This window comes from Marmota flaviventris, chromosome 1 (assembly GCF_047511675.1).
Source record: "Marmota flaviventris isolate mMarFla1 chromosome 1, mMarFla1.hap1, whole genome shotgun sequence".
NCBI classification, from domain to species: domain Eukaryota; kingdom Metazoa; phylum Chordata; class Mammalia; order Rodentia; family Sciuridae; genus Marmota; species Marmota flaviventris.
The window spans coordinates 35925456-35948927 of NC_092498.1; the positions used below are offsets into that span (position 1 = coordinate 35925456).

Sequence of the window (23472 nt, forward strand, 5' to 3'; positions counted from 1 at the left end):
AATAGAAAAACAAAATGTCATGTACCTCTCCCATCTCTGTTGGCTTTTTAATTGTCAAGAAATGTTCTCATTAGGAGTTTTAAGAGTATGCTAAAATGGAAATAATGGAATGTAAACCATCAGCCTCTTGTCCAGAATTAATTCACACAAAGTTCAATTTGTTTTCTTTGATCTCTAATCTAGTTAGACAATAATCCCTCTGACTTTTCCCTTTGGGTTGCTAATGGTGGGTGAGGAGGGAGAGAGTGGGTGCTAATCTCAAAGTGAATCAGAAGGTAATAGTTTTCACTCATTGACATGTCACTTTTCTCTTAGCCTCCTTTTAAACTGATATGATTTTTCCCCTAATTTTCCTATATTTCTCTTGCAAGTAGCTGTTTATTTATGTAATGACTTTTATAAAATGAATTCAATTTTTAAGAAATTTATTGAGGTTGTCTTGTGTGTAAGGAAGTAGAGACATGGAGACAAACAAGGTATGGACGTCTTTGCTCCAAGAGCAGCTAGACAGTGTAAGGGCTCCAAAGATGTCTACTTCCTAATCTCCAAAATCTGTGAATACACTATCTTACATAGCAAAAAGGACATTGTAGGTGTAACCAAAATGAAGGACTTTGAGGCAGGAAGATTATTCTGGAGTATTTAAGTGGACCTATCTAATCATATGAGTCCTTTAAGCAAAGATCCTTTCCTGACTATAAACCAGAAAGATGGCAACATGAGCGACATCAACCTGCAGTTGCTGGTTCTAAAAACAGAGGAAGAGGCCACAGTCAAGGAATGTGGGTGGCCTTTAGACATTGGAAAAGGCAAGAAAATGGATTCTCCTCCAGTGCCTCCAGAAGAAACACAGCCCTACATACACCTTGATTTTAGACCATGGAGACCCGCAACAGATTTCTGAGGTACAGGACTTTAAGATAACACATTTTTGTTGTTTAAGATACCAAACCTGTGGTCTTTTGTTATAGCAGCAAAAGGAAATTAATGCAGATGTGCCTCAAAAAAAGTACAAAGCGGCTCAGCTTGTGGAGAATGTGCAGAACGGAGACATAAACCAAGTACTTTGGGTCCTTGGTGTTGAGCAAGATAGGGATGAGAAGGAACCACAAAGGAAGAAACCTCCCAGTTGTCATTGGAGTGTTAGGACTTTGCTAGTTACGGAAGAAAAACAAGGATATTTCAGAAGAAGAGACAAATACCCAAACTGACCTTATAATATGTTTGCATATCAATTTTCTGTGGGGGTACAGTTATGAAAAGCTTGAAAGAGGAATAAAAATACTTTTTATCCCACTAAAATAACAGCCTAGATACCCTGAAGTGTCCTACTTTTCAACAAACTATGGTGGCTGATATATACTTTTTAATGCATTGATGAGTTTCCAGGAAATGAGAAAACATGTGAAGCCCTAACCCAAAACTGATAGAATTCTAGGGGTTATAGTTCATTGGTAGAGCACTTGCCTAGCAAGGATAGATCCCTAGCCGAGGGGCGGTGGGGGGGGAGGTATTTATATAGCTCATACTTTCATGCCAAGGACAACTAAAGAAAATTAAACAAATTGAAAAGATATCATCTAGAAATTATCAAGGAGTGAAGAAGTTAATAAGGAATAACTAGGTATAAAGATGGGAATCTAGAGAAATGATGAGAACTCAATGACTTTTGTCCTGGAGAAGTTTCTCATCCAATAAAGATGGTCGAGAAGCTGAGAGGCATTAAGAAGGAGCAAAAAGTGTTAACTGCAAAAGGGGAGATGGGTAAATCTCACTGCTCTACAATCAAGGTAGACAGAAAAATGAAAGGAAGGAAGAAATGAAGGGAGGGAAAGAAAACTTAAAAGATAAGCTTTAAAGATGTCAGCAAAACAAATCCAAGCAAAGAATTAAAACTCAGACTATATTAAAAAAAAAAAACTCCAAGAATTCAATAAGGTAAAAAGTCCAATAAAAAAAAAATTTCCCACAGTTATAAATAGGCATTTCTCAGAAACAGCAGCACAGATGCTGACTAGGCATTGTAGGATGGCACCAGAGAATGCTACCTTAAAACAAGATACCATTTTCATTCAACTTAACAAAATTAAGCACTCTGATAACTCTTCTGTATAACTCCTGGGAACTTATAATAAATTGGTTCAAACACTTTGGGGAAAAATTGGTATGATATATACTAGTTTTGAATATTCACATGCCCTGCAACCAAGCAATATACACTAGAAAAACACTGATGTGGATGTGACATGAATAAAAGCTTTCATGACAATGTTGATAAAATAATGAAAAAAAGGAGATAGAAACAACTTGATCATTCCAAAGTAAGGGTTAAATATATTGTGGTATATTCACATAAACATTACACAACTGTGAAATAAATGCATATAAACAATTAATAGTCTAGCAAACAATGGAGAACTATATAACACAATTTTAATACTTGTTTTTTCTTGTGATAGGTATCAAATCCAGGGCCTTGAGCATGCTAGGCAAGTGCTCTATCACAGAGCTGTCCCCAGCCCATATAATTAATTAATTACTTCATTAATTTGTTGCTTGCTTGATTGATTTTTGAGACAGGGTCTCACTCAGTTGTCCAGGCCATTCTTGAACTTTCAATCTTCCTGTCTTAGCTTCCAAAGTCATTAGGATTATAGGTATATGCCACCACATCCATTTATAACACCAATTTTCTAAAGCTCAAAAAACTAAATAATAAGTTATTTAGGAATATATTTTATATGGGAAAAATATATGATTAATTATAAAGTTGAAGTTGCTGAAGACTAAAGTCTGCTGCCACTTTTACAAAGCTCTAAAATATTCAAGACTAAACATGGCTTAGAGATACATATAGTTTTACGTGTAAAAGTACCAATAAAACCAGTAGCAACAGTTGTATATGTTCAAAATATGTCCCTAGCATAGAATGGGGGGCTGTGGTGGCAGATGGCACTGAAAAACTTCAATAGAGTGGGTAATGTTTGGTTCATTCCCTAGGTGATGATGTGTTCACTGGTGTTCATCCAATTATGTTTTTAAATTTACAAGGACTCTTTTGTAGTATCAAATATTACATAATACAATTTTAATTACATCCCAGAATTATAATATTATTTTTGATAAGATGGCTATTCTTCCACTTCCTTCTTCCTTGAAAGTTCTTTTCTGTATTGTTGAACTTGAATGAGAGTCACAGTCTGAAAGAAGGAGAAAGTATGCTGTCAGATGATCCGTACAAATGCTGTCTGAGCTCAGCTAAGAACTAATGGTCTTCCCAGACTTGATGTCACAAAATTATTATAAAATGACAGACTGAACTCTCCATTTACTCATATTTCAATTCGATGGCTCATTTTTCAGTGTGAGTCCTATCTTTAAATTATCCTGCTCAAAAGTAGATGTGGGCTTCAAGTAGTTCTCGGCTGCCAAGTGCCTTCTCATTCCATTCCCATCAAATCAAAAATTCCATTCATGTACTTTTAAAGTTGCTGTGTCTAAATTTTTAACTGAAACATACAATGAAGGTCTTATCAAACATGTTGGAGAAACAGGAAGTAACAGTTTATAATACACTGTAGTAATCTTAATTCAGATTGATTTCTATGTACTATCACTTTTGGGGCATGTATGGCAAAAATCTCACTGCCCTCACCTTATCCATGCCTAACCAGCATTCATGCATAAAAATATCCTGATCACTGGGCTGGGGTTGTGGCTCAGTGGTAAAGCACTTGCCTCTCACGTGTGAGGCACTAGGTTTGGTCCTCAGCACCACATAAAAATAAATAAATAAAGGTATTGTGTCCACTTACAGAAAAAAAAAATCCTGATCACTTCTAATTTTAACCAAAGTCCTTCCCACCACTTACCTTCTGCTAGTGACAAGGGTGTGAAGGTGTGAGGGAGTGGGGCCATGGGCAGAGGTGGGTGTTTGACCTAACATAATATGTATGACAGGAATTAACAGGAATCAAACTCAGATCACAGGTCATGAAGCAGATAGAGCCTGTGTATCAAAGTTATACAGCCCTGAGTTCCAGTCCCCAGCTCCACCACCTTTTAGTTGATTGACAATTGACAAGCTACTAAATTTGTCAGTGTCTTAGCTTTCTCATCTATATAAGAAGTTAACATCACCACCCACATCATAAGGTTGTTGTGAGGATTTCATTACATTTTTAAATTATAAAAACACAAAATGGTGCCCTCTTTGTATTGGATTCTTTCTGGGCTTTCAATAGAGATAGGTTAATTTACTTACTCATCCTTGAATGCAGATTTCCTGGCATTCCTTTTCACTGTTGAATCTGTTTCCTGAGCCACTGCAGCCACTATACCAAAAGCGGGCACACGAGTTGACCTGTTTGTCATAATACCATCGAACTACATAATCGACACAGTTTCCAGGCTTCAAGTCTTCCAAACATCTAGGATCTGGGATGGGAAAAAGATAATGCATTACTAGAGGTTTTTCTTTACTGGGATGAAAAGTAAAAGCTTTATGAAGTTATGTTTTTAAAATATGCTTTCGACACATTAGCAGACCAACTAAGAAAATATGATTCTAAATGAGTGAAACAAGGGATCCAAAAAACCCCAAATATTCTGCCTACTACCTGAAACTCTACCACTTCATATTCATTCATTTAAAACAAAAGTTTTTGATCTTTATGAAACCCCAATAAAAATGCACATTTCCCTGAAAGTGTGAGAATTTATTTATTAATACTTTTGTGGGGATTTGTTGATATGAGAAAGATAGGACTTCTTCCATTTACTTTGGATTTGATTTTAAATCAAGCTAATATTTGGAATGAAAATGACTTACACCTTCAGTTTATTCATAGAAAGTATCACTGTGTGTGCCTAAAAAGAAAAACCCTGTAAGTCACCAAAGGCAGGAAAATGAGAGGCTCTTTATATCACAATTCCTCTAAAGGACAACTCTTATAGGATGCTAAAAATATGACATTCTAAAGTCAATTTACAAATAAACTTCAGAAATGTACCCAGTGTAAGAAAGCAAAGGTGAGTCATAACAATAAAGTCATATTATACTAATGAGATTCTTCTAATCACAGAACTTTCAATATGCTAAATCCTTTTCTATTTTCTTTTTTTTTTTTGAAATGGAGTCTCACCATGTGGCCTCAAACTCATGGGCTCAAGTGACTCTCCCACCTCAGCCGACAGAGTAGCTGGGACTACAAGACCATACCACCATGCCAACAATGTTAAATCCCTTTCTATTTTGTGATTCTCCATAGTACTTTGATTCACATTTCCTACCTGAAGTTAATCCAAGGTGGGAGAAGCCAATAAATAAATTAATTAAAAGACCAAATGGATAACTGTGCCTGTGACTTTTATTGTGTGAGTTGGTTTGAGTCACAAGTTTCATTTCTCTGTAGCAAATGAGTTCTTTCTCCAGCTCTTATAAAGGCTCCTTAGACCAAATAGGAAGAAACATACTTCCTCTACCTCTGCTCTTAAAAACTAAATATTGTATATTGTATAACTTGTTTTCAAGCCAATCTAAACAGGGATGTTGTTTTTCTTGCATATTTCACAAAAAAATGCATATACATATGCATATATATAATTTTTCATATATATTAACTCCATAGAAAATATGTTGGTGTGCAATAAGAATTGTGATGCATTCCACTGTCATGTATTTAAAAAATAAAACCAATTTTTTAAAAAAAGAAAATATGTTGATAAATCAAAATCTAAATTTTTATCTTTTTTTCTCTTTCTTGTGCAATCAAGAGGTCAAACCTCAAATGCCTACTTGTATGGAAGCCACATGTAAGACAACAGGGAGCAGCTGGACTATGGCAAACAGAACACAATCTTCTCTAAAGGCATTCAGTTTGAAATAACATTTAAAATAAAATAAACAGCTTTAAAACTTTTATAATAAAATTTATTCCACAGTCAGCCAGTTTACAAGTCTTATCTATAACCCAGCAAAAAATATCTTTTGTCCTCCCTGGTTAGAGTCAGAGTGTTCTTTTTTAAATGAGATTTTAGAGACCATCTTTCTGTGCCTGCCTCATGTGGTAGGTACTGCAGTTGATTGCTAGGTGTCTCTTACCTTTGTGCACCAAATTATCCTGGTATAAAATCAGTCCAGGACTTGGAGTTCTGGTTTTCATACTCTCAAGGGTGCTGAGCAATGGCCCAAGAGTGGCAACAGCCTCAGATGAGGAAGTAACAACCAAACTATGAGCCCACGTTGGCTCTGGAGGCTCATTCTCCTCATGCTCGGGTCCAGGGACACTGAACTACACACACACAAAAGTATTTATATTTTTTTTTGTTATGATAATATCAAATAAAAAAGTTAATTTGCTTCTGGGAACATTTGAGGAAAAATTCCGCATGGCTATGTACCCCCAACTTTCTGATACTTACTATTTCAAATAAAAGCTCAGGAAATAAGGCCCCTTCTCTGTGTCAGGCATCTCTGAATAGCTGGGCTGTGAATTTCCCTACCACTTTGCGTAAGTGTTTATGTACACACACACACACTGCCCACCTCCAAGCACAGATGCATTCCAGAGAGCTCTGTGTACAGGGTATGAATGATGTGAGGTTGGGAGGGGGTTAACTTCATTCTTTTCTTAGTCACTGCTATAAGGAGGGAAAATAACCACTAATTTAATGTTTTCGTGGCCTTTTCTATCCATTTTATAACACTAGAGATTTTAACAATGCATTCCAAAATATGTGCCATGATTCCAATCAATTTTGAGAATGGAAATCAGGGTGGTAGAGGACAATAACACAGCTGAGATGAAAACAATAGCAATGATTTGTCATCTAATTTGATTGCTGCCCAGTCTCAGCTGAAAACACCTGCCCTTCCTGTCACCCAGATCCCAGCTGATGCTAAAGGCTGTGGGTACTTAATTTCTAAGATATGTTGGACATCTAAGGAACAAACAATATAATTTCAAAAGCAAATTTCTGGGACTAAAACTTTCAGGTTTCATCAAAATTCACCTTATGTAATGGAACAAGGAAGAAAAGTTTTTGCTGGAAAAAAAAAGAAAAGTTGTGTCAGTTTTCTTGACTGTATTTCCAGCAGTTAGGCAAATCTTTTAGGGTAACAATTATGTTCTTTTTTTTTCTTTTTCCCCCCATTTGGATCCTAACTATACGAAGTTGAATCAGTGATTCACCTCAATTCTGGTCCAGTATGGTTATTTATCCTTGCATGTTCCCCACTTGTTTGTTATTTTGTTTGTTTGTTTGTTTGCTTGCTTTTTTTTTTTTTTAATTTATTTAAATAGGTATATCTGTGAATGAGGTAACATAGTTACCTGGGATGCTTTTTTACCCTTGTTACACTGTAACAAGAGGCAGTTGTCGTCATCAGTTGCTCTCTTCTATCTCAGCTATCCTGCATCTGATGCTGTGTGCATACCTATGTGTAGGCACGTGCATACACACACACACACACACACACACACACACACACCCCATGGTGGAAGAGCTAATTAATTCTAATACTCATGTATGTGTATTTTTAAAGTTATTAAAGTACTGCTACATGAGTCAGATTAAGTCCATTAGAATTGGTCACTGGCCCTACACAAAAAGCACTTAATTCAAATATAATAGTAACTTTTCACTGACTTCAAAACACAAAGTGGTTTAAATGAATGTACAACTTTGTATCACTTGAGGTTCCTCTTTATTTCAGAATGATACTGTGAGTAACACAGCAATCTGAATGTTAGCTTTTGCTACAATCATAGAACTTGAGAATTATAAGGCTAGAAGAAATTTTTCTCAGTCTCTTGCATTGGGGAGAACTAAGTCCCATATCAGGAAAGAAGTACCATTGTTTTTTGCTTGCATATGTCATGATAAGCAAAATATAAGAGTTTGAAGAGTAGTTTATCAAACATTAAAAACCAACTGATATTAGTCTAACTCAGATATACTGTATATAGGATGATAATGTTCCTTTGAAGTGCTCTGGGGAGCACCGTTTTCTTAAATGAATTAACTCAGCCTTTAAATCTTTACCTAACTCTGTTCTGAGACCGCCTAAGTTATTCTTTATGTCTTGTAAGCTTAAGAATGTCTGGGTTTTTTCTCAGTCACATGGTCATTTGGGAATTTTGACAACTGTAATTTACACCACATTCTAGAATAAGCATAACTTCTTTTATAAATGAAACTATTTTCATCAATCTTCGGGATCAACATATTTCAGATATTTGAACAAATGCATAATTGTTATGGTTTGTAATTTTTATAATTTTCTTACTTATTATAAAATCAAACATTCATTGAAAGGAATTTTAGAAAACATGAACAAGGAAAAAGAAGAAATAGAAATCAGAAGTAATTCTACCCCCCAGAGATAATTATTGTTAATATTAAGGTATAATTTTTTCCCAGTTAATGTGCATATTTAAAAAAAATGCTGCATGTTTGTTTTTCTATGCTTTTCATTCTTAATATATACTATGTTCCTAGTATATATTATGATCATTCCATATATTTTACCATGACTGCAACACTATTTTAAATATAGAATATCTATAATGACAATGGTCTTTTTTGAAATTTATTTCCTTTTTTTTTCTTCTATTATAAACCTCAGGTCTACTTTGTGGGCTGAAGAACACATATATTTAAGGCTTTGAGACAAAGTCCCCTTCAAACATGTTTTTTTTACAAATTTGAACATTCAGTGAGAGTGTATTTCCTAAACTATTACCCTTTACTAGCTATTATGATTGAAAAGATATATAAATTACCAGTGTCACTGTTGAAAAATTCTCCAGCTGATCTATAGACCCCTGGCATAATCTGCCCCCTCCACACAATACGATCTCACCTGCCACTATGACCCTCAGATATACTGTCTGTAGGATGATAATGTTCCAGGACCCTTCATTTCTTCCTCTTCATTCTGCCTCAGGCTCTCAAAACCAACCCTTCACTGCAACCTATTTAGAGTTGCTCTCCATTTATAAAACTTCCAGTAACTACTCAGTACAGAGTCTCCTCTTCTAGATAATGCATAATACCTTCTGACTCTTCTGTACGTGGCTCTGAATATACAGAGTGTACCCTTTAGCCCTACCCTGTATGGAAGCAGAACATGCCAGCCCCAAATATGCCACTTTTGCATGTTGATTTATTTTGAGGCAACTGAGAAGAAGCAGATGCAGAAAAAGCTATCTGCCCTTTCTCCATTTGCCTAAAAGCAGGACCTAAATTTATAAAGATGTCCTTCTTTCTCTATCAGGAAGGACAGAGTTAATCACTGAAGACCACCCTAGATTCTTATCCCAGAGTTGGCACCAGAGGACTCTACATAACTGGTTCTTATCTTCCACTAGCTCCCCCATATATTCACCTTCCCACAATTTGCTACCCTGGAAACTCGAAATCCTTTTTGTCTTGTCACTTTTTTACAAATTTATTGTCCTTTTGTTAGGATTCTATACAAGCTCCCAGTGCTAATATCCCTTTGAGTTATTCATCACTGAATGCCCCTATGTGTTGTGCGCTGCACATGTTAATAAACTTCTGTTTGTTTTCTTCTTGTTAATCTGTCTTTTGTCAGTCAAATTTACAGAGCTCCAGACTAGAGCTTAAGAGGGTAGAGGAAAAAGAAAAATGTTCCTCCCTGCCACTATTTTATACCATTTCCTAGTTCACATATATAAACATCACAGCCCTGATAAGAGATATTGAACAATGCCATTGGTTCTTTTTCTTTATATCTTCCTTTTATTCTCTATTTTCTCTTCTTTTATTTCAATAGCGTAGAGAAGACACTGAATAAATTCACAGACTGTTAGAGTCTTCCTATTACATTCTCTTCAGGCCAAACTTAATAAGGATGTGCAAAGAAAGAAAGAAAGACAATTTTGGATTACTCAACTCCTCTAGGCTTTAAGGTCATAGTTTTTAGAATAAAAAAGATCAGCCCTAACATAACCTTCCAACTGTAAGAGGGGGACTTAAGCACTCATATTTAACTGGCAAAATAAACACCAATTCATTGCTAGTGGCTGCCTCTGGAGAGGAGGATAAAAAACGATCTCTGGAGAGTAAACAAATGGAAACACTGGTCACTTCTGGGGGCAGGGTGTGCACTCAGGTGTTTATTATATTATACATATTAAACCTAAAAACACAAGCCTGCCTATGGGTGTGCACGTTTCTATTCCTGCCACGCTTCCCCTTAGTGAGGAAGGATGGTTCCAGTTCCAAGCAGGGGCTCACCATAGCAAAGGGCGCAAAAGAGGTGTCTGGGGCGTGTGGGGGCTGACACCTGGAGTCCAGGACTGCTCCATGCAGCTGGACAAGCAGATCTGTTATCATCATGCTCTTTCAGCCTTCACGCTGATCTTCAATAGGAGGAAAACAGACTTTGCCACATCCGCAGAATATGAATGCATGAGCTAATGAGGATCGCTGACCATGCCACATACCATTCCAAAGCGTCTTTTGGTTTCTGATTTCCAAACATTTACCTCCTAATTCATTACCCAGAATCTTTTATATATCACAGACAAGCTCTTCAACTCTGAGCTCATGTCTGCTCTGGATGAATGCTAATTATCTTGTGCATTAGCCCTTGTGTTCAGATTCAGCCTTGTCCTAGCCTTGCAGGTCAAATTTCTCCCATTTGGGTGTGAGGATTCTGCTACTGCCAAATGGCTCCACGGCCAGCACCTTCAAGGTGTCCGGCTTCTCAGGAGTCCTTCTTGGTGGACTCTTCCCAGGGGAGAACACTTCTTTGCCAGGACTCTCAGCACTTAAATCCAAGTACTCAAAAGAAGGTTCTTTACTTATATTTCAAGGTTGCAAGACCCTCAGGAACACCTTGAGCTTGGGTTACACCTCCCAGATTCACTGCAGCTTTCTTTCATGAAGGTGGAATGCAGGATTTTATTCTGTTAAACCCCTCTCACACATTAGTATAATGCCCACTACTATGACATTGCCCAGTACAAGTTTTGAACTGCTGTAATCATATACTTAAAAAAAAGAACATTTTGATAATAATCCCTTGTTTTACAGGTAAGAAAACAGACCTCAAGAGAAGAGATGATTCAGTCAGATGTCAGGCTTCTATCAGATTTCACTTCTAGAATTTCATTCATTGTGAGATAACAGGATAAACTTAACAGTCTTTGAAAAAGACCACACATATTTAATAGATGCGTCCTAATTTCAGAAGTAAAATAGGAAGAATACAGCCATTGGAGCTGAGGAAATTAAGTATTTAGTTTCAGTATTGAGACTACAAATCAAATTTTCCAGGTATAGAAGCATCTCAGATTCTAAGGGTAATAAATATATTCTCAGTGATTTATGATGCTTAGCCAGCATCTCTACATAATAAGAGTTAGTTGTTATGTAGAGTTTTATTAAGAATTGCATTTTTGATCACAATTAAAATATTAATTTTATTTTATAAATAAGTAAATTATTATATTAACCAATATAACAATATCTATATATGTGACTAACTTAAGGCCATTTGTGAATAATTAATTGGGTCTAATTTCTGGAAATCCATTTTATTTAATTGGGTTTAATTTCTGGAAATCCATTTATTTTTGGTCATTGGACAAATTAAACTAACCACTAGGCCTGGTCCCATGTCTTTTGAGGTTTTCAATAGCATTGATTATGGCTTCTGAATAGGCTACTTTACTTAGTAGTCAGTATAATATGATTGAGCATTCTACACAATTTTATTTGCATAGAAGATTCAAAGAAAATATAGATGCACTCAGACTTTATACTATTTCTCCTGTCACAGAGGCTTAGTACCAAGCTAAAATATATGCCATTGTGTTTTATATAGGTTTTTAAAGAAAATCCAACCAAAATGAAATTATGTGTAAGTGAAATAATTTGATGATGCTATTTTTAAAAGGGGAAACACATAAATAAAATGACACTATTAACAGGTATTAAATAAGCTGGAAAGGATGTAGAAAAGAAAGCAAAGACACAAATTATGGCCATATGATATGATTAATGTGGGTGAGAAATGAAGCGGTTCTGATCTAAAGTGACAGAGGCAAGGAGGAGAGGAGGGTGAGCGGTGGCGAGCAGAGAGAGGGATGATAGGAACTTTCTGAAGGAGACAGTAGTGCTGTGAGGACAGGCTTACCACCTCATCCCAGTCTTCTTATGGATACTTGGCAAGTTGGTGGGAAGGAGAGACAAGGACATCTGGAGAAGCAGCACTGTGAATATATTCCACGATGCATGTCTGTGGAATCCCCGGGCACAGGCCAAGACTATGTGTGACTATGAGGCCAAGAAAAAGTCTGGTCTAGGGAAGCAAATGTGACAGTTGTTGACATGGACAACACTGGAACTCAGAACGAGAACATGGAAGAAGAGGAGAAGCAGACTGAGGACAGAGATCAGAAAAATCAAGACTCTGATGTTTCAGGGGTAGGCAAAGATTACCCCCCAACAGTGATTGATACAGAGTGCTCAGAGGGGTGGCAGGAGAACAAGAGAGGGCTCTCACAGTCAAGGAAAACAGGTTCAATGAAACAGTGGCCATGGTGTTACATGCAAAAGAGCAGTCCAGTAAGGATCTGGAAATTAAGGAGGTCACTGGTGGCCTTTCTAGCAGAATTTCAATGGCATAGTAGAGGTAGTAACCTGACTTTAGAGGGTTTCCTGAGTGAATGGGAAGTCAGAAAGCTTTGAATGAATGACAGTGAGAGGGAGTGGGTGGTTGGGTGGGACTGTGAGGTGGAGAAAGAGGGAGAGGAAGGAGAGAAACAGGGAGAGGAGAGAGAGAAATGGAAGATGGAGGGAGGGGAGGGAGCAAGGAGCAGGAGAGAAAGAGAGACAAAGAGACAGCAACGACTGGCCTGAGGAATAATTTTATTATACAACGATAGAAAGATATAGGATATTAGCAAGCAGGATGTGTAAATTAAGAGAGGTTTGGGGTATCTTTTAGATGGGTGAGTCTGAAGTCTCTTTACTGACTCTAGGGAAGAAGTCTGAAATATTAGTAGGAAATGGCACACCATTGGAGCAAAGTTCTGACCTTACAAGAGGTAGAAGGGAACAGGCCTCAGGGCACAGGTAGACGATTAAAAGGTCTCACATCAGAGTTGAGGATGGAGCCCAAAGTCAGATTTGGAAAGGAAAAGACATTCAATTCCAACATCAAGTCTGAATCTGCTCAGTGCTCCCATTCTTTAAAAAAAAAATGTCCAGTGGAGTCTGGTCTCAGAAGTGGCTTTACTTAAATGGATCTTGACATGGAGTAAGAAACAATGATAATTGTGGGGAAAAGAAGGTATGAGATGGGAGAGATGGTGAGAGTGAAATGGAAATGGAGATGTTGGACTAAAATAAAACAGAAGTCAGACAAAGACGGCGAGACAGCCAGCAGTCAGCCACTAGGCTAATTTTCTGTAATATATGTTGGCACAGAATGTACATTTTCTTCATATAAATGAGGAGCCTGCATGCTAGACTGAAGACTGGCAGGAAGAATCAGGATGCTCTCAGAACACGGAGACTAACAACGCCCTCTTATTCCTCCACTGTGCCTCCTCCTGCTGAGCTAACCAGAGGGACCTCCCACGCCAGCTTGGCTGTGTCAATCACTATGTTGCTGTGGAATCACTCTGCACAGGAATGCCACAGTCTCCTTTCTACCGAGAGGAAAAAGTCTTGCTGCCAGTTATCTAAGTTACTTGCAGTCAAGGAATAATTTTTCATAATAACAGAAAAAGAAACTTTCAGAAAGGGTATATAGGGTTTCTTTCTACTTCTTCAAGAAGAGAAAATACCTAAGGTATTATTATAAGAAACCAACTCCTACAAATAAACTGACACTGACATTATTTATTAATGCTTTCAGAATGACAAAAAGTGACTTCATGCAGGAAATTAATATGCTTATGGGCTTAATGGACCATTACTGGATATGACCAGTTGGCCTAATAAAATGAAGTTCACTTGATTTTATTGCCCTGTTCCTATTTATGGAATTTTATTGACCTATTCCTATTTGGAAACCTTAACCCAACTGGACCAGAAAGAATAAATGAACATGAAAGTGTTAACATTATTACTACCATAAAAATAAGGATCTTTTTATTACAGTATAATTGTTGTCCTTCATTGGAAAAAAAAATCTTCAGATTTCTCTTTTAACTCAACAACTGGTGTGGCATTTATTTGGTCATAAACATTTATTGAGCATCTACTGTGTGTAAAACAAAGCACTGTTTTAAATAAGTATGACACAAAGTTTAGACAAAGATCATGTCCTTAAAAAATTTAAATGCACTAGGAAAATTAAGACACACACATAAATAATTATTACCACAATAGATTCCAGAAGAAAACATAAATTATCCAGAGATTTCAGGAGAGATACAGTTCTAATGGACATACATATTTAGCTTCCTGAAACTGGCCTGTGAGCGAAATAGAGCAGGGGGTTGCTTAATGTCACAAATTTTAGTAGGAAGAGATCTTTCTGCATTCCATATTTCCCAACATACCTGTTCCCAGATACTTAGAGCACATGTAAATCAGGATCAAATCTCATTCCACAGTTAAATAGAATGCTTAAAATGCTGGTCCTTCTTTGAGGTAGAAATCACAGACTTAGATTGCACACTGAAGTGTAAATAACTGATGTCAGATTTTCCCCTAAGAACAGATTTTTGAAAGAAATGGAAGAAGAAAAGACAGAATGAAAGACTGAAAGAAGCTAGGTATCTGAAGGAAGCAATAAAAACCACAGAGAAAGGAAAAAGCAACACAAAAAACTTCTGAGATTATTTACTGGTTTTCCATTATTCCCTAGAGTAAGCTAGGAAACAACCTGAACCGATAGGTATTAAACAAAGATAGCTTCATAGGCACAGAAATACAAATGTTTTTATATTTATATGTAGGCAGACTATAGATAAAAGGATATTTCAGATTTAAAGATGAAAATAATGCATACATGTTTTCTCATATTAAAATATCTACTAAGAAACTAATTGCTTAAAAATTCACAATTGACTTGGTGTTTCTGCAGAGAGAACCAGTGTGAGAAGGTCTAGCAACAAGAGGGGCTAAGAAGCTCAGGTGCATTGTGAGCTCCCACTACCTCAACCAAAGCCCTCCTAGAGAGACCTGGCCAATGCTCAGTTTCCCTCCTTGCAGCAATTGGTTTTATAAATCCAAACTATTCTGGATTTTCTCTTCTTGTTCCTTCCCCTCCCCAGTTACTAGAATGCTTCATCTGCTATGGTCTGTTAATGTCACTCGACTCTCAGAGTCATCAAATTCCTGCAACATGACATCAGAGGCATATGCCTTAATGTTCCTCATTCCATATCAGAACATTCTTGAATGTTCCTCAGGCACTTTACATGGTACAAACTAAACTTATTTTATAACTTTAAAAACCCTGTCCTATAATCTCCATATTTCAATCTAGCCTATCTCCAATCCAGGCACCCAATTGTCATATCAAAACCCATCCCTCTCCCTAACCCTCAATTGCTTAATTCTGCTAGGAAAGGCTTTCCTACCTGTGCCTCTGTTTTATTCCTACTACCCCTGCCTCAATTTAGGGCCTTGCTATCTCTTGCCCAGACAATCAGACCTCATATCTGGTTTCTTCACTCCTCTTCCTAGTTACCTGTCACACTACAACCAGGGTTATTCTTTTTGTGAACGAATATGACCACAGGACCCTTACTTTACAAATTCCTCTGCTGTCTCCAGGCTAGCTGGCCTATAGATGAAGTTCAAACTCCTTGGGTTGGCACATAAAGCCATTTATGATCAGTCCTCAAATGACCTGTCCAGCTTTAACTCTCATCATTCTTCCATACACACCCTAGGCTACAGTTAGACTGAACTTGTCCCCTTTTCCGGAAATGCCATGCCCCTGTCGATACAGCCTGTGCCTAGATATTCCCTATGCTGGGAATACGCTTCCCTTTTTACTTTTCCTTTGAAAAACTCTTAGTTATTGTCAACTCTGGGGTCAGTGCCACATCCTCTGTGAAACCTTCAGTTATGGACTAAATGCTGCGTCCCTCCAAAATTCATATATTGAAACCTAAACCCCAGTCTTCAGAACTGTGAGAAATAAATGTTGTTTAAGCCACCCAGTTCATGATATTTTTACCCTCATCCCAAGCCAACTAAGGTACTTTCCACTATTCTCCCTGAGATTAAATGCTCCATCTCTCATGCTTCATCCATAGCTCTGAGAAAACGCTTAAAGCATCAGTGCATCTTGTATTTATCTATCTCCCTGCTGGACTGTGTGACCTTCTCTCAGGCAGAAACCATGTGTTAAGAGTTACCACCTTGCATAACCTAGCATAGCAGTAAATGATCAATATGTGCTACTGAAATTCATCAGTATTAATACAGCAGAAATGTGATTCAATGATTATGAGGAGGGTTCAGTTTAAACACTACTTGCCAGATGAATCCTGAGCTTAATCTTTTTAAGGAAGACATTAGGAAGCATCTAAATACCTATTGGAAAATTGATTGTTTACATGGGTTGACAAGAGGGACAAAGTGATAAGTCACACAAGGAGGCAAGGTCCCAGCAGCAGATGGTACTCAGGAGGAGATAGACTATGTATATTATTGTATATAATTTACTTTAAAATGCTCAGTATAGACCACGGCCAGCAAATCTCTCTGAGCCAAGTCTGGGTCTCTATCTGTTTTTATAAAAGTTTTTGTTTTATTTTGTTTTGTTTTGGTGCTGGGGATTGAATCCAAAGCCTCATGCATGCTGAACCACACTCTGCCACTGAACCACAGCACAAAGCCTATCTTTGTGATGTTTTATCAGAACACAGTAATGTTCATTCATTAAAGTATTATCTATGATTACTTTCGTACTTCAAAGACTTCTAATTAGAACAGAAATTGAATGACCTTCAAGCCAACAGTGTTCAATATATGACCCTTTATGAAAAGCAAAGTGTGCTGACCCTGGAATAGACCACATGGTATAAAAGTGTGTGTTAATTTCAAAACAATCCAGGGGCAGTTTGTGGCCCTAATTGGTATTAATCATCTTGAAGTCAGTGTTTATGGGACTCAAAAATATGTTGCAGGCCTTTCTGTTCTTTTTGGAACAGGGTATAAAAATTAGTGAGACTTATAGTCTGTGCCCTTAAGATTTGTATCCTAGGCTGAATGCCCTTGGTCCCATTACTGATCTAATGTTTCTTGAGGCCTCAGTTTAATAGAAGGTGATGTTAGAATTTTTTTTTATGCTAGAGATTGAACCCAGGAGTGTTTAATCACTGAGTCATATCCCCAGCCTTTCTTAATCCTTATTTTGTGTTTTGAGACAGGATCTCCCTTAGTTTCAGAGGCTGGCTTTAACTTGCGATCCTCCTGCCTCAGCTTCCAAAGTCACTGGAATCAGAAGCAAGCACGCCACACCCAGCTATTTTTACTCTTGTTCATGATGCTCTTTCATTTCAATGAAGTCTTTATAAAAGAATAACACAGGGGCTGGGGTTGTGGCTAAGTGGTAGAGAGCTTGCCTGGCACGTGTGAGGCACTCGGTTCAATCCCCAACACCTCATAAAAATAAAACAAGTATATAGAGGATAACACAGTAGTGCATGCTTGTAATCCCAGCAACTTGGTTGGGTGAGACAGGAGGATTGCAGGTTCAAGGCCAGCCTTAGTAATTTAGTGAGACCTTAAGCAACTTAGCAAGACCCTGTCTTAAAATTTTATAAAAGGGGCCTGGGTACTGGGGTACATGTAGCTCTGTGGTAAAATACCCATGAGTTAAATCTCTAGTACCAAAAAAATAATAAAATAAAAAGAGAGAGAGAGAGAGAGAGTAACACAGGGACTTCATGAAACTTAAAGAACAGGGCATGACTGTGCCTGCCCACTTGCTAAAGGATGTCCGTATATGTAGCAGACACCAGTCTAGACTTGCTTTAGTCATAAATTGGTGAAGAAGAGACTGTAGGAGTTGCTTACTAGTTTGCACCTAAAATAACCTACTAACTGCTCATGGTATGATTGGCTTAAATTTGTTTCCAGAAGCTTGCTATAAGGACAGTCACATTTACCTCAAAATTCATTCAGGAGCTAGTTATTTTCATGCCCTATGACCAGGAAGCCCTGGTCATGTATGTATACCTCCCTTCCATCCCCACTTTAAGCATAGAGCTGGAAGCTCAGTAAGCAAGAATGTGGCATGGAACATGGGAGAGTGACCAGTTGGACACGTGCATACTTCAGAAAAACTTGAAAAGATACAAAGTGGGGAGTGGAAGCACAGATGAAAGAAGAAGAGTTGTGGCCCTGGTATAAACAAATCTGCAAATAGTGTATTATTAACCTGTTCTAGTGCACTCGATTGCTTTGGTAGTGACAGTTGTGATATATAAATATTGTTTGCAATATTTAGTGGGTAATTACTTATCAAATATGGAATTTTAAAAAGATCTCATATTCTTGTTTATAAGCCCTAGAGCTGTTTCAGAACTGGAAATCTTGGGTCAAGGTGGTAATATTTGGAGCCAAGCACATGAAAATATCCATATCCCAGCTGATTCTGACAGCGCAGAGCAAGAAGGTCTTTGATACAAAATAGAATACACCATTATTAGCTCAAAAAGTAAGCAAAACAGTTACTTACTGACTCAGAAATTTCTTCTGGGGGCTCTGGAGTAGATACGCCAAGTTCTTCCCCCAGCACCCCAAATTCAGGTTGAGATGATGAGGAGCCAAAAACTTTAGCTAAATAGGAAGGAAAATCCTCACAAATTTTTGTAGACAACTTCTGCTTCAGGGTGTCTTTTAAAAGAAAGGGAGAAAGTAGGAGCAATGAAACATTACTTAAAACCTGCTTAAAGCAATCAGCATAAGAAATAATAAGAAATTCCCCATTCTTTGAAATAGACTGCTAAAGTGAACTGATTTAGTTCATTTTTTTCATTATGTATAAGAGGTTATCTAAAATAACTTTATTTAATTTCATAATACACACCACCACAAAGAGGCAAAAGAGGAACTTAAATGCTTACTTATCTAAAGTGTCAGTTAGCTGTGAATGTAAACCTAACTCTATGTAAAGGGTTAGCTTTGTCCACATTAAGTTATATAGGCACTTAGTCTGGTTTTAGGGAGAGTAAAAAGCCAGCTAATGCAAAAGAAGTATATTCCTCACTGCCTGTAGCAAAGTAAAAACTCCTTCAGATAAGATGATAAAGCTCTTAGGTTATTAAAATAGAATTTTTTTCCTGAAACATGAATTACTTCTGGCCATTCTAACACATGAACAGCCCAGTGAGACTGAATATATCAGACCCACCAGTCACCAGGCAGGGGGTTAAGATCAGGAAGCTTGGAGAAGGGAGGAATAGAAAGCATAAGCTTTCTGAGCATGGTATGCTACCCTTAGGACTGGTGGTGCTGGCACTAAGGCATGGGCAGGGCATGAGGCCTGGACAGTTGGTGCCCGGCCATGTCAGGCCCCACTCCCAGGTAGATGGTGGAGGAAAGATAACGACAAACTGAAGCCTGCAAATGCATTAAGCATAATTTTACATCACAAGCTTTCCAGGTCTGGGCCCTGCCAGCATCAGTCATCAGTTTCCAAAGAACTGGAATATATTTCACTGTAAAGTGATACAATTTAAACAGAGATGAGTCAGGATATTAGGCAGTTTCATTAGTAAGTATCAGTTCATGTGAAAGGGTAAATTCAGCACAGGGAAGCCCATCAGATTAGCATTAGTATGATGCATATCCAAAAGGCCGTTCTCCAAGATAAATTCCTGATATCAGCACGTTTTCATAAAACCACAGAGCAGAACAAGCTCTCTAACTAATCCCAATTACTTGTGTTTCCCATCTCTTTAGCTAACTGTAACATTATCATTTGACGAGCATCTTTAACTACATTTTTTTTTTTTTTTTGTCCATGGTTATGTCCTGCCTTGTTCCATCCCTTACTCTAGTTAGGTAACTTTCTGAACATTAACCAGTCTTAACAATATCCCCAAGTCCTAGTCTTTTTTTTCATTCCTGTCCATTGACCATGGATACTTCAGTTAAACAACTCCAAGGTCAACTCAGCCCTTACTACGCATGAATAAAGACATGGTATTCTACCCCCCAAACTGGAGGATACTAAAATTTTTTTTGAACATTGATAGTTTATGAGTTACAATTTAATGTTGGCATAAGCTTCATTAATCTCCTGATTTTCATTTTCGGTAAAAATCTAGTGACATGATATTTGAAAGAATAACGCAAATTCCTTTCTCCTGGGGCACCCAGCCTTACCTAGCAGGGTCAAGAAGTCATCAAAGTGATATACATGCTGTGGATCAGTAGCAATTAGATTCATTTCTTTAAGGAACATGTCAAAATTGGGGTCACTTTTCTTCACCACCCCAATCACAAATATCTCCACACCAGTGTCTTTGGCTTCTTTCACCACTTCTGTCAGATTCTTTTTATCTCGGGAGTCTGTCTGTCCATCCGTGATGACCAAGGCCACCTTCTTGATGCCTGGCCTGGCACTCTTGAACATGTCATTGGCAGCCTGCAGGGCAGTGGCCGTATAGGTACCTTCCCCCAGATACTGCATGTTGTCTACAGCCAACTTGAAATCATCCTTGCTGGAGAACTGCCTCAAATCAGCCACTATTTCCACCTTATGACTATAGTTGATTATGCCTATGCGGGCTGTGGCGAGATCCACAGCAACGCGGTCAGCCAGAGACTTCACAAAATTTTGGATGATCCGGAAGTTGTTTAGCCCCACACTTTCTGAACTGTCAATCACAAACACCAACTCCAGGGGAGTGTCTTTGCATTTGCGACCACAACCTACAAGACAAATGTTGAGACCAAAAAAAAAAAAAAAAAAAAAACTGCAGGAATGAAACCAAACCATCACTGATTAGCACCACATTAGGAGAAGAGAGGAAAGAATTAACTTGGGACCTGAACTATTATTTTACTTTCCTGTGACTGGGAACAGCTGACATCTGTCTCCCTCCAGGCTTCTATACTTGACTCAGATTCCATAACAAATAATAAACACCTATGTGTTCATTTCTTAAATTAAAATATATTTTTTAAAAGGAAAGGCAGCAGAACACAACAGACACTAGTATGGCAATATGTAAATCAATGGATGTGTAACTGATGTAATTCTGCAATCTGTATATGGGGTAAAAATGGGAGCTCATAACCCACTTGAATCAAAGTGTGAAATATGATATATCAAGAAATATGTAATGTTTTGAACAGCCAACAATAAAAAATAAAAAAAATAAAAAATAAAAGCTAGCATGCCCAGTGTGTGCCTTCCCAATTTTATTACTCTTCCTCTAAGAGGTAACTACTGTCCAAAATCTGTTCTTCATCATTTCAACATCTGTTCTTAATCTACAGCTGAAAGCTTCAACCCTTACATGAAACTGGAGATTTGCTCTCTGGCATGGAGGAAGTATTGGGATGAGAATTTTTAATTGTGTGGGGGAAGGATTGAGGTCATAAACTATACACAAGAGTAGCTGCCCACAACTACTCTATTTATGTCTAATCACCCACAATGAGAACTGTTGTGGCTTCCACGTTATCAAAGAGACTGTTAGTCCATCCAAGCTGTGAAACTGTTTGGGAGGAGGGATTCCAGAGAGCACTGGTCAATAAACAGCTTTTGTTTAAGTCAGTAAACAATCATTCAAAGCAATTCTAAGAGTCCCCAGAGGATAAAAAATTATCAAAGTTTTCTTCTTTTATATATATATATATATATATCTCCTCCTGTTGCTCACCAACCAACCATAGAAAGTCATCAGGAAACTGGTGTTATTTTCACAGGGCTTTTAGTACCCAGAACCCATGTCCATATTGGTCTGTCATCATAGAGTTTCAGGCTGGCTCTTAGGTCCAGATGCCTTTTAGGGGACAAGCCAGTTCTGGGATTCCCTGTATGGCAAGACAGTGATGTCCCTGCCTTCGACCACTTTAAGCACAGGAGTCTCTCTCATCTTTATTTCATTATTTGTTATTATTATTATTTGCCTTTGGCTGATCTCTTTTCTTTACTTCCTCTTTCTGACAACTATTTTAAGTCTAAAGTGGTCCATCATAGATTCATTTAGATATCACTGTGAAGCAAAATGAACGACTGAATGTCCTTCTGCCTTTGAGATTCAGGATAGCCCTAGAAATCATGTTCAAAACTCAACTCAGACTTCTTGACTTCAGGAAAAACACAGACATTAAGCCACCAGCTAGACTGGACTTGTGTACCAGTTGGTTTTTGTAGTCATATTTCCTGTTTGTTTGTTTTTCCCTTCCCTAGTTCAGGTAAATGTCACAGACATGAGCACTGAGCTTACAAAAGACCAGGCTACCCACACACACTAAGTCAGGAACCTCAGGCTCCCTAACCACAGCAAAGACAACTTCCTTTGCTCAGTCAGGGTTCCCACAGCCTCGCTCACTGCTTCCTCTCAGTTTCTCTCTGACTTTGTACACCCCTCACTAGCCATATAATACACATCCTCCGAGGGAACTCCTTACCACACCAACACAGACCATAGTGAGGATGGTACCTTAAATGGATGGACTTTTTTCTTTGATAGTTAAATCTTACCACATATTTTAATAATGAGCTCAATAATTTCTTCTCTCTGGGGAGAAAAAGGAAAATGTATTAGCATTAAATGTATGACTATAGTATTTTTTTCCCAGAGTCTTAAAAGTTGTCTTACTATAATCAGCAGTGAGCCATTTGATGTAATCCTTCCATTGCAGAAAATGAAATAGCACAGAGGTTTAAAAGTTGGGTATAATAGATCATAACTGAAATGAGGTTCAGTTGTGAAACTTAATCGCTCAGAGTTCTAAAGTTCAATTGCAATTTCAGCATTTATCAGCTTGTAACCTTGGCTATTAGGTGACCTAACAGTGTCTAGATTGCAGGGCTGTGGTGCAGATGGAATGAGGTAAATACACATACAGCTCTTAGCCCGAGGTCTGTCCCCACTAAGCACTACCTACACAATAGCGAGGTGCAGACGTGCGCGTTCAGTAATGTGACTTAAACCACTTAGTTGCTTAGTGTAATGAGCAACCAAGGCATGCTTCAGGGTCTAAAAGAATTCATTCCAGGCTGAAGTCTCTCCTGTTTCTTCTGTACCAATCCTCAGTTTTGAAAGTCCCCTCCTCAGCTTCCTACTACTCTCACTTTGGCTCTTCTAGGAAATGTCCCTGTGTTTCTGAATGCTCCTTCCTTCATCCTGCAGTACGTCAGCTCCACAGAAGGGCCTGAGATCACATGGGTACCAGAAGTCAATTTGTGATGTCCTGCCCTGTGTGGCAGGTTTAAAGTGACTGAGATGAGACTACAGAAGGCAGGAGACCACATTTGCCAAAGACATGAAGCTGAAA

The 23472-nt window shown here is 37.9% G+C and overlaps 1 protein-coding gene across 2 annotated transcripts in view; it reads right to left on the bottom strand.

Moving 5' to 3' along the window:
* Positions 1 to 2156: 2156 nt before the first annotated feature.
* Col28a1 (collagen type XXVIII alpha 1 chain) overlaps positions 2157 to 23472 on the bottom strand; it is a 165245-nt gene continuing 143929 nt past the window's right edge. Inside the window, exons 31-36 of one of the 2 annotated variants that reach the window (XM_071612512.1) lie at positions 22676 to 22712; positions 20344 to 20892; positions 18692 to 18849; positions 6104 to 6293; positions 4265 to 4437; positions 2157 to 3200 (exon numbers count right to left, since the gene is read on the bottom strand). In XM_071612512.1, coding sequence (XP_071468613.1) covers positions 4265 to 4437; positions 6104 to 6293; positions 18692 to 18849; positions 20344 to 20892; positions 22676 to 22712 — 1107 coding nt within the window. In that variant the 3' untranslated portion in view covers positions 2157 to 3200. Of the gene's footprint in view, positions 3201 to 3449; positions 3510 to 4264; positions 4438 to 6103; positions 6294 to 18691; positions 18850 to 20343; positions 20893 to 22675; positions 22713 to 23472 lie in introns of those variants that run through there. The other variant, XM_071612515.1, reaches the window with a different exon arrangement.